The sequence below is a fragment of the Schistocerca gregaria genome, chromosome 3 (assembly GCF_023897955.1).
Source record: "Schistocerca gregaria isolate iqSchGreg1 chromosome 3, iqSchGreg1.2, whole genome shotgun sequence".
NCBI classification, from domain to species: domain Eukaryota; kingdom Metazoa; phylum Arthropoda; class Insecta; order Orthoptera; family Acrididae; genus Schistocerca; species Schistocerca gregaria.
In genome coordinates this window covers 409,631,272-409,647,344 of record NC_064922.1, presented here as the reverse complement: position 1 = coordinate 409,647,344, position 16,073 = coordinate 409,631,272, and the positions used below count along the sequence as shown (strand labels likewise).

The 16,073-nt window shown below is 44.5% G+C and overlaps 1 protein-coding gene across 3 annotated transcripts in view; it reads right to left on the bottom strand.

Annotated features, from left to right (window-relative positions):
• Window positions 1-12,362, bottom strand: part of LOC126354408 (probable serine hydrolase) — a 43,865-nt gene extending 31,503 nt beyond the window's left edge. Inside the window, exon 1 of one of the 3 annotated variants that reach the window (XM_050004020.1) lies at window positions 11,879-12,362. In XM_050004020.1, coding sequence (XP_049859977.1) covers window positions 11,879-11,933 — 55 coding nt within the window. In that variant the 5' untranslated portion in view covers window positions 11,934-12,362. The remainder of the gene's footprint in view (window positions 1-11,878) is intronic. The other 2 variants (XM_050004022.1, XM_050004021.1) reach the window with 2 other exon arrangements.
• Window positions 12,363-16,073: the final 3,711 nt, after the last annotated feature.

Genomic DNA, 16,073 nt, shown 5'->3' with positions numbered 1-16,073 from the left:
GACCCCATTTTCCTGTATATAAGATGAACTAGAGGCGGCACCGACTTGCACCCGGAAAGAGCGGCGCAATAAAAAGTTTTGAAGAAAAGCTGGGAGCTGACCACGAAGACCCCACTCGCGCAACGTAGCAAGGATGTGATGCCTCCATGTTGTGTCATATGCCTTCCGCAGATCAAAAAATACAGCAACAGGATGCAGACGGCGGGAAAAGGCCGTACGGATAGCAGATTCCAGCCGCACCAAATTGTCCGCAGCAGACCGGCCCTGACGGAAGCCACCCTGGGATGGAGCGAGGAGACCGCGCGACTCAAGGACCCAACACAAACGCCGCCCCACCATACGTTCGAGCAATTTGCACAAAACGTTGGTTAGTGTAATGGGACGATAGCCGTCCACCGCCAGAGGGTCCGCACCGGGCTTCAAGATGGGAACGATAACACCCTCTCGCCATTGCGACGGGAACACGCCCTCGCTCCAAATGCGGTTAAAGATGGTGAGGATGTGTCTCTGGCAGTCCCTGGAGAGATGCTTCAGCATCTGCGCGTGGATGCAGTCCGGTCCTGGCGCTGTATCAGGGCAATTGGCGAGGGCAGCGAGGAATTCCCTCTCGCTGAAAGGAGCATTGTATGTTTCAGAATGACGTGTGTGGAACGATAACGGCGTCCGCTCGGCGCGCTCCTTTAGAGAGCGAAAGGCAGGAGGGTAAGTTGCAGTCGCAGAGCTCATAGCAAAGTGCGTGGCAAGGTGGTCAGCAAAGGTGGCAGCGTCCGTGCAGACAGCGCCGTCCAGGGAGATTCCAGGGACACCCATAGGGGCCTGGTATCCATAAATCCGCCAGATGCGGGACCACACGAGCGACTGGAAGACACGGGAGCCCAAGGATGAAATGTACCTCTCCCAGCATTCCTGCTTACGCCGTGCAATAAGACGACGGGCCAAGGCATGGAGCTTCTTAAAGGCGATGAGGGTCTCCAGAGACGGGTGCCGCTTATGACGCTGGAGAGCCCGCCTATGGTCGCGAATAGCCTCAGCAATCTCCGGCGACCACCAGGGGACAGACTTCCTCCGAGGGAGTCCAGAAGAGCGAGGGATGGCAGTCTCGGCCGCAGAAATAATTGACGAGGTCAAGACACGGACCACCTCGTCTATGTCACCCTGTGGGAGAGAAGCAATGGTGGCAGCGGAAGTAAAAGCTGGCCAGTCAGCCCTGTTGAGAGCCCAGCGGGGCAGGCGCCCAGAAGAATGACACTGGGGCAGTGACAAATAGATGGGAAAATGGTCACTACCACACAGATCAGGATGCACTCTCCAGTGAAGGGATGGGACAAGTCCGGGGCTGCAAAGAGAGAGATCGATGGCCGAGAACGAGCCATGGGCCACACTGAAATGCGTGGGAGCACCGGTGTTCAAGAGGCTAAGGTCGAGCTGAGCCAACACATGCTCCACAGCGCGACCGCGGTCATCGGAGACAGTCCCACCCCATAGAGGGTTGTGGGCATTGAAATCGCCCAGAAGCAGCAATGGCGGCGGGAGTTGAGCCAGCAGCGCAGCCAAGACATGTCGGGGGAGTTGCCCATACGGAGGAACGTAAACAGAGCAAACAGTAATAGCCGGCGAGAGCTCAATCCTGACAGCGACTGCCTCTAAAGGCGTCACAAGGGGTACTGGTGAGCTACAGACAGAGTGGTGAACAAAGAGGCAAACTCCACCTGAAGCTCGTTGACAGTCAGCGCGGTTTTTATAGTATCCCCGATAACCGCGAAGGGCAGGGGTCCGCATTGCTGGAAACCAAGTTTCCTGAAGAGCAATGCACAGAACAGGGGAAACACTCAGAAGCATCCAGAGCTCAGGCAGGTGGCGGAAATAACCGCCGCAATTCCACTGGAGAATGGAAGCAGGAAGGGACTGGGAGGGCGTGAAGGCGACTAAGAGGCAGACGGCGCCGCAGAGTCAACGGCCGCCACTGAGCGAGAGTCAGCTGTGTCCATAGGAGAGGTCCCCGAGGGTTCCGTGAGGGCGAGATCCGCGGCAGAGGCGAGGGTCTCCACCGCATCCCCAGAGCCAGAGCTATTGACAGCAGGCGGTACTGAAACTGCCGGAGCGTCCTTCTTCTTGGACACGTTCCGGTCCTTCTTCTCGCGTCTGTCCTTTGGCTTAGAGGGCTGGGAGAGTTTCTCTGAAGGAGCGTCGGAGGCTGACGACGACGCAGAAGCCCTACGACCAGCAGGTGGATGAACCTTCAGCCACTGGCTGACATCCGGCGGGGTAGCAGAAGAAACGGAAGAAGGGAGGGCCCCGAGGGACCCCTTCCGCGAGAGAGGAGCCGGCAGAGACGACGCCGGCAGAGACGACGCCGGCAGAGACGACGCCGGCAGAGACGACGCCGGCAGAGACGACGCCGGCAGAGAAGGGGGAGGGATCGAGCCCCCTGGTTTTGGAGTGCGGGGGGAGTGACAGAAGGGGGTTTGCCCCCAACTGCTAAGGGGGCAACAGAGGAAGGCTTGCCCCCAGACACGAGGGAGGCAGACAGAGATGGACGGCCCCGAGGGCCAACTGAAGGCGGCACAGAGGAGGCGACAACTGCCGCCCGCGAGGGCGACGATAACGTAGCTGCAGCATAAGAAGTTTGAAGAGGGACAGGATGCAACCTTTCAAATTTCAGTTTTGCCTCTCGCGATAAGTAAGCCGGTCCAGGGTCTTAAATTCCATAATCTTCCGCTCCTTATGAAGAACAGGGCTGTCCGGCGAGCATGGAGACTGGTGTTCCCCACAGTTGACACAGACAGGCGGAGGCGCACATGGAGAATCGGGATGAGGGGGGCGTCCGCAATCTCGACATGTGGCGCTGGATGGGCAACGGGAGGACATATGCCCAAACTTCCAGCACTGGAAGCACCGCATCGGGGGAGGGACGTATGGCTTGACGTCACAACGGTAAACCATTACCTTGACCTTCTCAGGCAATACAGCACCCTCGAAGGCCAAGATAAAGGCACCGGTGGCCACCCTGTTGGTCTTGGGTCCTCTGTGCGCACGACGGACAAAATGCACACCACGTCGTTCCAAGTCAGCTCTCAGCTACTGTGGGGAGTGACGGTAACAGGGACGTCTCCCAGCTTATCACACAAGAGCAACGCCCGTGACTGGGCTGGGGAGGACGTCTTGAGGAGGATGGACCCATTCCTCATTTTAGACAAACCCGCCACTTCCCCAAACTTATCCTCCAGGTGTACCACAAAAAACATAGGCTTTGTCGAAAGAAAGGAGTCACCATCAGTCCTGCTGCAGACAAGGTATTGTGGTACATAAGGCTCCTGCTTGGCACTAGATCTGCGTCCCTCCCATGGCGCAGCCAACGAGGGGAACGACTGAGGATCATATTGTGCAGCATCGAATTCAATTTTGCCTCGCTTAGAGACGCTGGTGGCAGTGCGACCACCAGCTTGGTGAGATTTATTGCGCTTCATTGCGCCACATCCGCCCAGATGCCACCTACTCCGAACGAGGGCTCTCCCCAAGGGCGCCACCCAGCCAAAGCAACGGGTACCTGGCCGATATCCCGTTGCCCGGAGTCCCCGTGCCCCTGACATGATGGGCACATACTCCTTGGCATGCATGGGGAGGAAACAGCTCTGGCATCTGTAGTGCGATCCCTGCGTGGTCAGGGGGCTACCACCAAGAGGGTACATGACGACCCCACCACAACGGACTGGCTACCGTGCTGGATTTTAGGTGTTGAAAGGGTCCACAGTTGCCGTGGGCGCTAAGAAGGGGATTGCGCACAAGACGAGGAGGCAACCCAGAAGACATGGGGTGTAAATCCCTCCACACGACAATAGATAGCATGCAAGATGGAGGTGCACGATGGACCAATAGAAAAACACCACGTAAGGCGTCCTTCCCCAAATGACACGCACTAACAACGGAAATTTTGAAAATGGCAGGTCAAACCCAAGTGGGGACCATCACATAAGGCCGAAACTTTGAAGACTCCTTTTAGTCGCCTCTTACGACAGGCAGGAATGCCGCGGGCCTATGCGTACCCCCGAACCCGCAGGGGGGGATGTGTGATGGATTGAGAGCCGATGAGGAAAATGGATAACTCATATGTTGTGCCATTCACCCTTGATGAGAAGACATATGTATTTAAGTAACATCATGCTCTAAAACAAATCTGACCCTCGGGCCCCTGTGGATAGTTAGTTGTTCTGTGGAAACAGCCTTGTTGAGGGTGTCATGAATTGCTAAGTACAGTGATCAAACTACAAGCACTCATCACTTGTACGAATGAAGAGTTACTCCAGTCATTCACAGACAAACTCTGTGCTCCACTAGGATAATATTTTCCTACAAGATTACAATATTTTTGCACAGTTTCATTAAATAGTTTAAAATAGTCTTGTGCAGAGAAAAAAGAGAGGATGTTTCTTGCACTAGACACTCCCATTCTTCCACACAGACCAATATCATTTACAATTGGAAGGGGGGGGGGGGTTGGGGAAGGCCACCAAGGGCACTGTTTTTTGCACAGACTGTGTTCTGGAAAACTTTCATCTATGCTAAACAATCAAGCTTTGTGCTCTGTGGTTAGACTCTCCTTACAGATAAAGTTGCAAATACAAGTGGAGTCTATTCTCTCTAACAGTTGGGTCTGCACTGAGGTAGTTAGCATGATCACTAAGAGTTTTCATTGTTGTAACATAAGATGTTTTGAAGAAGAGATGTTATGTTGCCTTACATTTCTTCAGAATAGGGTAGCCTTTTTGCCCACTGTAGTTTATTCATCTTTGCTCATGAAACACAGTGCAATGCTCACTACAAGCCAGCTGGTTATTTGAGGAATTAAAATTTCTGGGGATGTACATGCAGCACCTACAGGTTTATCTCACTAAGGGTAAGATAGCTACTGCCTACAGGAAAATTTAAAGAGACCTTTGGAGAAAGAGAACCACTTGTATGAATATCAAGAGCTCAGATGGAAACCCAGTTCTAAGCAAAGAAGGGAAAGAGAAAGGTGGAAGGAGTATATAGAGGATCTATACAAGGGCGATGTACTTGACGACAATATTATAGAAATGGAAGAGAATGTAGATGAAGATGAAATGGGAGATATGATACTGCGTGAAGAGTTTGACAGAGCACTGAAAGACCTGAGTCGAAACAAGGCCCCGGTAGTAGACAACATTCCATTGGAATTACTGACGGCGTTGGCACAGCCAGTCCTGACAAAACTCTACCATCTGGTGAGCAAGATGTACGAAACAGGCGAAATTCCCTCAGACGTCAAGAAGAATATAATAATTCCAATCCCAAAGGAAACAGGTGTTGACAGATGTGAAAATTACCCAACTATCAGTTTAATAAGTCACGGATGCAAAATACTAACGCGAGTTCTTTACAGACGAATGGAAAAACTAGTAGAAGCCGACCTGGGGGAAGATCAGTTTGGATTCCGTAGAATGTTGGAACACGTGACGCAATACTGACCCTATGACTTATCTTAGAAGCTAGAATAAGGAAGGGCAAACCTACGTTTCTAGCATTTGTAGACTTAGAGAAAGCTTTTGACAATGTTGACTGGAATACTCTTTCAAATTCTGAAGGTGGCAGTGGTAAAATACAGGGAGCGAAAGGCTATTTACAATTTATACAGAAAGCAGATGGCAGTTATAAGAGTCGAGGGACATGAAAGGGAAGCAGTGGTTGGGAAGGGCATGAGACAGTGTTGTAGCCTCTCTCCGATGCTACTCAATCCGTATATTGAGCAAGCAGTAAAGGAAACAAAAGAAAAGTTTGAAGTAGGTATTAAAATCCATGGAGAAGAGAGAAAAATTTTGAGGTTCGCCGATGACATCGTAATTCTGTGAGAGACAGCAAAGGACTTGGAAGAGCACTTGAACGGAATATACAGTGTCTTGAAAGGAGGATATAAGATGAACATCAACAAAAGCAAAACGAGGATCATGGAATGCAGTCGAATTAAGTTGGGTGATGCTGAGTGAATTAGATTAGGAAATGAGACACTTAAAGTAGTAAAGGAGTTTTGCTATATGGGCAGCAAAATAACTGAGGATGGTCGAAGTAGAGAAGATATAAAATGTAGACTTGAAATGGCAAGGAAAGCTTTTCTGAAGAAAAGAAATTTGTTAACATCAAATATTGATTTAAGTGTCAGAAAGTCGTTTCTGAAAGTATTTTCAAGGAGTGTAGCTATGTATGGAAGTTGAAAAAATGGTTCAATTGGCTCTGAGCAGTATGGGACTTAACGTCTGAGGTCATCAGTCCCCTAGAACTTAGAACTACTTAAACCTAACCAACCTAAGGGCATCACACACATCCATGCCCCAGGCAGGATTTGAACCTGTGACCGTAGCGGCCAGGCGGTTCCAGACTTAAGCGCCCAGAACCGCATGGCCACACCGGCCAGCTGTATGGAAGTGAAACATGGACGATAAATAGTTTAGACAAGAAGAGAATAGAAGCTTTCAAAATGTGGTGCTACAGAAGAATGCTGAAGATTAGATGGGTAGATCATATAAGTAATGAGGAGGTATTGAACAGAATTAGAGAGAAAAGGGGTTTGCGGCACAACTTGACTAGAAGAAGGGATCGGTTGGTAGGACGTGTTCTGAGGTATCAAGGGCAGCGTGGAGGGTAAAAATTGTAGAGGGAGACCAAGAGATGAATACACTAAGCAGATTCAGAAGGATGTAGGCTGCAGTACATACTGGCAGATGAAGGAGCTTTCACAGGATAGAGTAACATGGAGAGCTGCATCAAACCAGTCTCAGGACTGAAGACCACCACAACAACAACAACAACAACAACAACAACAACAACAGTTTCACATGCTTAACATCATGCATCTAACACATTAACTCATTTATAAAGAAATCTCACATCTGGAGCTATTTCACACATTTGGGGATTGGGTTGTTTTGGGGAAGGAGACCAGACAGCAAGGTCATCGGTCTCATTGGAGTAGGGAAGGACGGGAATGGAAATTGGGCGTGCCCTTTCAAAGGAACCATCCCGGCATTTGCCTGGTGTGATTTAGGGAAATCACGGAAAACCTAAATCAGGATGGCCGGATGCGGGATTGAACCGCCGTCCTCACGCATTTGGAGTTCAATTCTTTAACACTTTGACCACTGTGAGGCCACCAGCAGGGATAGCACCAATTCATGCTTGCCAGTTGCCAGCCACACAATCCACTCTACTTGATACAGTGTATTTTTTGATGATGTGTGTAAAAAACAAAAACAAAAAAAATGTCAAAGTGCTGAACAAGATATTGTATTCAATTTGCAGGACTTTGGTGTCCACTCAAGAAATACAAATTAATGCACAATACTGCATTATACAATGTGATTATAACGAATGTTTACAACTGCCTATTGGCTTCTGTCCCGGGTTCTTTGGCCGACATTCAGCTAATGATTTTTCTGGCATTTCGCCAGCATGAGTGGCTGGCATTGTCAAAGTTTCACACTCCATTGCGGGTGGTGAACTAGAGCCTAGCTTGCGGGCGCAGACTATATGTACCTAGCGCGCCAACATGCAAGGGCTTCTCCGCTATCACTTCCGGTGCGGTTCTCCTCTTGCTACCTGCGACAGTTGTTCGCTGCAGTATGGGAAGCCAGGATCCGTTTACCTGAAGCCTTTCCTCTTTCTTGTTCAAACGGTTCGCGTGTTTTTGTATTTCTACAGCTTCTTATCACATGTGCTTGTTCAGAGAATCTGTTGAAATACAAACACATGCGAACAGTTTGAACAAGAAAGAGGAAAGCCTTAAGGTAAACGGAACCTGACTTCCCGTACTGCAGCGAACGACCGTCACAAGTAGCAAGAGGAGAACCGCACCAGAAATGACCATGGAGAATCCCTCGGACGTTGGCGTGCCAGGTACATATAGTCTGCGCCCACAAGCTCGGCTCCAGTTAACCACCAGCAATGGAGGGAGAAGCTCTGACAATGCCAGCCACTCGTGCTGGCGAAACTTCAGATAAGTAATTAGATGAACGTCGGCGGGAGAACCCGAGACAGAAGCCAATAGGCAGTTTGTCAACAAGTGGCCACGAAAGCCATAACAATTTTGTAAATGTTTACAAACTGGCATGGCACATCAGGCGTACAACGAGGATCAGTTATCATGCAGGAACCAGGAACCGCAAACGTCACAAGAGGACGTGGAAGCATTGAGAGTAACATGGCTAGCTACACATACCATGAAATGGCTGAGATACATCAACTGCAGTGGACAAAAAGGTGTGCGATTGTATTGTGCGAAATATCCAGATAGAAGGGTACCTTGCCACACATTACTCACTGGCCTGCATCACTGAGTGTGCGAAACCTGCTTATTCAACTTGCAAAAGCCGGCTGCTGGTTGCCAGGTTGCCAATCAACAACATGGACAGTTGTGACAAAAGAAAGTATTCTTGAAAGGGTGCAGCCTATGTCAAAAAGTACAAGAGGTATATCTTGTGCCACTAATATCGCCCAACCCTTCGCCTGGCGCATTGTACATGACATAGGACTAAGCTTATTTATCATTTTCAATGGATCCATACATTGCAACCGAAGGACTACAACAAATGCCTTAGATTTGTATGGTAGTTTCTGCAGGAATCCGCGGCAGACTGAAGTTTTCCAGAGAGGGTCCTCTTCAGCAATGAGGCTGCATTCCCACTCAATTGTTTGATGAACGTTCGCAATCTGTGTATGTGGGTGGATGTCAATCCACATGCTACACATAAGCATGCCTCACAATGCAAATTTACGTAACATTTGGGCTGGCATTGGAGACTGTTTAATTGGCCCATATTTCTCCCAGACTAACTTGATAGTAACACATATCTCTTATTCCTGCCAGACATTCTTATTCGTCACCGCATTCGATTTCAGCATGACGGTGCCCTCATGCATTTCAGATGACAAGTGAGTGCACATCTGCAGGCAACCTTGGCTACTGGACTGGTCACAGTGAACCAGTCACCTGACCACAACGAATACCCAATCTGTCTCCGGTCAACTTTTTCCTGTGGGGTGTATCTGAAGGGTCTTGTGTATAAATCGCCAGAGGACCTAAGGGGCAAGATTTTTGCGCAGCAGGATGTCTTCAAGATGCAACAGTTATCTTCGAGAAGGTGCACCATCCAATGCAGCTTGGATATCAGGCGTGTCTCAATGCATCAAGAGATAAAAATCTGATACACATCTTTTAGAGGACGTCCATTTGTACCATGCAACTAAATAACTGCAAAGCCATTTACTAGCCCCATAAGGCCTTTACAATCTCCAGTTCCTATGTGATTAATGACCCTTTTTGTATGCTTTATCTGCCATGTCAGCTTGTAAACATTTTTTAGATAATCCTGTATACTGCACTAAAAATACTGGAGCATGTGGCCACCAGCATACACACAGTATCAGAGGTGCACCTCTTGTGTGTCCACCAATGGTCTTGTTGCAGCCAATGTTTCAAGAATCAGGAGTGGCAATGTACTGGTTACATGTCTAACACATCAGCATCAAACTCTCTCTCTGATGATGTCACTGATACATTATACACAGCCAACCCAACACAGCACAACTCAAGAAGCAAACAGTGAATGACACTAGTAACATGAAAATATTACCAAAATAAAAACTGATAAACTAATGTAACTTCCATGGGTACAGTGTTTTCTTTTCTTAACATTTTCACACAAATTAAAGACCATGACAATATCAGACTATAGTTTGACAACAGGGGAGGGGTTTTCTATGAGGGTATAAATGTAACTACAGAATGCATAAAGTGCATTAAAAATTTGTAATTACACACTACTGGCAGCAGTGATGCCACTGACCAAGGCAGTGAGACCAAGCAAGATTATACCTAACTACCCTTCCTCTTCAAACACCCTTCAACAGATCTAGCACAAGGTCCTACTGTTCTCAAGTACACATTTTAATCTTATTTTGTCTTCAGTTTGATTGGGAGAATTCTATACACTATCATGAGTGTACACATGCTGATTTTCTATACAAATTACTACAAGCCTTTAGACCACTATGTAAACAGTTGCAGTTTGACCTCAAACAATGAAAATGTGGATGGTAGGACAGCAGTCCGAGCTCAACTAATTCCTGATGCAAGAGTATAATGATGGTTAATCTACCTTCACGTTCGATACTGCTTCATCAACAAACAACCAAACTATCACTTTCCAACTAAATCTAGACCTCTGGCTACTCTATAGATCAGTATGTCAGCACAAACACAATTTTGTATTACCATTCATTGACTTTGCCAACTCCCAAACAAACTATCACCATCTAACCAAGCCTCACTTACAATGCCACATCATTATGTTACAGGATAAAGCAGACATCCAATGTTTGCAGGTACAGATGACCAATAAAGAATAAGTTCATATGCCCCTCAAGAGACCATAGTTTGATTATACTGCAGGTGTACAGGATTCCCAGCAAAAATACTGTCAAAGGAGACTGTACAAGTGTAATGGTAGGTTGGACACGCATATAATGGGAGACTACAGATGGGCAATTACTGTCGCAGAAATATTTAAGAAATTGAAATGGGAAAAACCTTGCAGAGAGAGGGGTTCAAGCCAGACTTTGGAGAATTTACCAAGTATGTGAGTGAGGATGCATGGGAGACATACAACATGGTCCTGTTGCCTTCAGTTGATATGCAAGGAACAGACCATAAATACAAAACAATGCTGGAATCATACAACACTGGACGTAAATACTCTTATTTGTAGCGGAGTAAAGGAATGGAGAAATTTACAACAGTATACTCTCAGACCATTTTCATAAAGCATCGCTAATTTTAAACACCAAACCAAACGTCAGCAGGCCACCAAAGATTATGGAAAATAACTATAAATCTTAGTTTCACCTAGCCTATAATATAGGAATGGACTGTGATTAAGTGCTCTACAAATTTCATGTTCACCACATTGTCAACACCCATAATTGTGAGCAAAAGCAAATTATCCACCAAGTACGTCCAGTTATCTGTCATTCCACTCAGTGGTTAAGGGCATATCTTGCTGATTTGCACCTACACTAATTGCCCTGTTCATGAAATAATTGTTGTAATGCTACTTCATGAGGATATGAACGAAGATAAAAGGGAAAACATCTGGGCATGACGGAAATCAGTCAATTTTATCGTAACTAATGCCTTATCAGTAGTTCTGAAACATAACTGTCAGAAAATATCAACTATTTGTGAGGTCTTAGCCAGTCAGCTTGATATATAACGAAAACATGTTTTATTCAGTATTAATTTACAGTACTAATATGAAACCATTAAGTTTCATGTAGTTCTGTGATCAAATTATACTGTGTTTGGCAGACTTCATTCTGCTTGTTTATTCATTTACGCATTTGTGGTTCACTTCAAAGAAGGAACGCGACGGCTCTAAGGATCCAAGTTTACAGTCTTGCCTGCCGAAAAATAACATTTCACTGAAACATCTATACAAATCTTAGCTATAACGCCTGGTAAAGTGTTTGTTGCACGAATGGACAACTTGCTTCCCAACAGAACAAGGGAAATATTAATTTTTGTTCAAACAATTCCCCAAGTAGCAGGGCAGTCAGTAGTTTTTCATGCGTTCACACTGTTGTCATCTAGTAAATGTAGTTCCCACTATCACACGATGACTTGCAATTACACGCATGTGCACTAAACGGCTATACTGTGAACTGTCACTGTACCCCAATTCTCGTGTATTACAGAATCCATCCAAATACGTTTCCTTTCACAGCCAAAATTACATTTAATCCGACAACGAAATACATCCTATCCTCTTAAACGGGAATTTAACAGAACAACTCAACTTACTGTTAAACTTACCACTTACATACCCCCAGGGCATAGGGATTTTAATTTCTGTGACTTCGGAATTCATTGTGAGTAATTTAGCAACAACACGAAACTCAAACTTCCAACTCCTACTTCGTCAGCTCCGCAGAACCTTTGCAATGTGCTGTCAAAACTTATCACGGCAGCTCCATGCATAGTAATCTTTATTACACCATACTGGTGTACAGAAAACTGACCTTCAATTCCATATAGGACATTAAGATATGATAAGAAACATTTTATTAGACCCTTGGATAAATTAAAATTCTTCCATACACACAGTGGGACATCAATGACATCTTACGAAAAAAAAAAAAAAAAAATATAATTTATGGCATATAATAACTCTCACGCTCGGTGCAATCAACAACGCTGCCGCCTCTTCATTCAAAGATGTTACTACTCTCGCGGCCCCCATACGATAATTTTAAGTATAATACGGTACAGCATTATTGACGTTCGCTTCTGGACTGCTCAATAATATTGCGGTTCGGAAAATTGGACGACAAAGATGCAGCTGCTATAATATTTTCTCTACGCTGTTGCAAGCAGAAAAAAAAGTTGAATGAAAAATTGGTTCAAGAACCGTCAAAGATCATTTATAAATACTTGTACACACAATTGAGGCGGAAAGGGTAAGAAAAAGTTTATCATAGCTTTTGCGTGGTGACAGTCCAGCGTTTGATACATTACCAGAAATGGTTCTTGTCATAAACTGGCCACTTGCCGCCCGGCCTTCATCCCGCGCAAAACGCCGGCGGACGCCCACATCCCTATCACCAAAAAACAAAATGACGCAATAAGAGAAGCAGTTTCACTGCGTCAGCACTTAAATATTACGCTAGCATACCTTTCTACTGGCAATTCTTTCGAAGACCTGAAATTTAATTTTACAGTTCCACCTTATAGTGTGTGAGACATAGTTATGGCAACATGTCATGCAATAATATGTGCACAAAAGGATTGTACTCAGGTAATGAATGTATAAACAGAGACAAATATCTGTATATACTCTTATTCATAGCGTTTCATTAGCTAAATATTTTGGAAACATCTTACTTTGTGGCCATTCCCTATACTTTCTGAGCAACAAATCATATGCTTCGTTATCCTTAAGACTTCTGTTTATGTACTCATTTGCTCTAACATTCCACAATGCCAACAATCACACATACATTTCGATGGACTTAATAATAATCCTGTTTCATCTTGTTTTGAACTCATTTTCTACGCAACAGAAAAGTGAAAAAACTGTGGATGTAGGAATAAAGCTGTTGGGATTTGGTGAACAAAATATTTGTTATGTCGGTAGTGAGTTTATGTACACAGAACTCTTTGCCTGTTTTATGTAACCTATTCTGCGGTGTCTATGCTACGTGCTCACGCTAGTACGCCTTTGTATAGTGCTAGGAATACATTATTGTTCTTAAATAGTGTTACTCTGTCAACATTATTTTAATGGGCAAATATATAATACAACAGGTTATGAGCCCAAGAAGGTTGAATTGGAGAAGTTTGGCTAGTGAATGGCGAAAAATTTAATATTGTTTGTGAACAGTCTAGAATTTACAGTAATTACAATGTAACTGTGCAAATGGCTTCTGCCGAGATACCACAGATTGAGAAGCTCATGAGTCAACAGAATCATGCAGTTTGGAAATTTGTAGTAGAAGCCTGTCTACAGTTGGACGATCTTTGGGCTGTCATTTATGGAACCTTAAAGTTCATGGATCCAGATTTCCAGAACAGAGATCATAAGGCAAAATCCAAATTAATTCTTCTATGTGATCTTGTAAATTACGTTCATGTAGAAAAGCACAGTAAATCTAAGAAGAGCTTTTGAAACTGGAGCTTTAACAAGGAAAGTGGCTTTGCTAAGAGAGACTATCACTAAACATTTAGATAAGTATAAAAATGTTGATGAAAATGTAAACAAAATCATCTCCACATCGAATCGTCAAAGAGATATCAGAGTCGACATTACTGAACCGTATATTGATACCTTGTTGTTATCTGGACTACCTGACGAGCACATCACCACAAAAATGGGGTTAGAAAGATCAGCGATACCAATTACAGGAGATAGCGTCAAGACATTATAAGATGTAAGAAATTACAAGAATATCCCATCCAGGACAAGGAAACAGTTTTATATTCAAAATATAAAAAGAAGAAATTTGTTCGATGTTATAAATGCCGAGGAATGGGACATTTTGCATCGCAGTGCAAAGGAGAAAACAAGTACACAAGAAAAAAGTCAAGTTTCAAAAGATCCAGAAAGGAAGGCACTTACTGAATATTATTCTTATGGTAAAGTATAAAATGAATGTTTGACCATCAGCTCCTTTTATTTTAAACCCAAATATAGACTAGGTTCAGTCATGGACTTTCTTAATGGGTTAGGGTAAAATGGTTTAAGCCCCAGTATTACATTTGTCATTATTAAAATAATGTGTAGAGATTGTCATGAGTATCAATATACTTCTGGTCAGGTGATTACAGGGTTATAAACACAAAATCAAATAGGGGTAATGCAGGAGTAGGTTTAATAATGAATAGGAAAATAGGAATGCGGGTAAGCTACTACAAACAGCATAGTGAACGCATTATTGTGGCCAAGATAGATACGAAGCCCACACCTACTACAGTAGTACAAGTTTATATGCCAACTAGCTCTGCAGATGACGAAAAAATTGAAGAAATGTACGATGAAATAAAAGAAATTATTCAGATAGTGAAGGGAGACGAAAATTTAATAGTAATGGGTGACTGGAATTCGAGTGTAGGAAAAGGGAGAGAAGGAAAGATAGTAGGTGAATATGGATTGGGGCTAAGAAATGAAAGAGGAAGCCGCCTAGTAGAATTTTGTACAGAGCACAACTTAGTCATAGGTAACACTTGGTTTAAGAATCATGAAAGAAGGTTGTATACATGGAAGAACCCTGGTGATACTAAAAGGTATCAGATAGATTATATAATGGTAAGACAGAGATTTAGGAACCAGGTTTTAAGTTGTAAGACATTTCCAGGGGCAGATGTGGACTCTGACCACAATCTATTGGTTATGACCTGTAGATTAAAACTAAAGAAAATGCAAAAATGTGGGAAATTAAGGAGATGGGACCTGGATAAACTGAAAGAACCAGAGGTTGTACAGAGTTTCAGGGAGAGCATAAGGGAACAATTGACAGGAATAGGGGAAAGAAATACAGTAGAAGAAGAATGGGTAGCTCTGAGGGATGAAGTAGTGAAGGCAGCAGAGGATAAAGTAGGTAAAAAGACGAGGGCTGCTAGAAATCCTTGGGTAACAGAAGAAATATTGAATTTAATTGATGAAAGGAGAAAATATAAAAATGCAGTAAATGAAGCAGGCAAAAAGGAATACAAACGTCTCAAAAATGAGATCGACAGGAAGTGCAAAATGGCTAAACAGGGATGGCTAGAGGACAAATGTAAGGATGTAGAGGCTTATCTCACTAGGGGTAAGATAGATACTGCCTACAGGAAAATTAAAGAGACCTTTAGAGAGAAGAGAACCAAGTGTATGAATATCAAGAGCTCAGATGGCAACCCAGTTCTAAGCAAAGAAGGGAAGGCAGAAAGGTGGCAGGAGTATATAGAAGCTTTATACAAGGGTGATGTACTTGAGGACAATATTATGGAAATGGAAGAGGATGTAGATGAAGACGAAATGGGTGATACGATACTGCGTGAAGAGTTTGACAGAGCACTGAAAGACCTGAGTCGAAACAAGGCCCCCGGAGTAGACAACATTCCATTAGAACTACTGACGGCCTTGGGAGAGCCAGTCCTGACAAAACTCTACCAGCTGGTGAGCAAGATGTATGAGACAGGCGAAATACCCTCAGACTTCAAGAAGAATATAATAATTCCAATCCCAAAGAAAGCAGGTGCTGACAGATGTGAAAATTACCGAACTATCAGTTTAATAAGTCACAGCTGCAAAATACTAACGCGAATTCTTTACAGACGAATGGAAAAACTGGTAGATGCAGACCTCGGGGAGGATCAGTTTGGATTCCGTCGAAATGTTGGTACACGTGAGGCAATACTGACCTTACGAGTTATCTTAGAAGCTAGATTAAGAAAAGGCAAACCTACGTTCCTAGCATTTGTAGACTTAGAGAAAGCTTTTGACAATGTTGACTGGAATACTCTTTTTCAA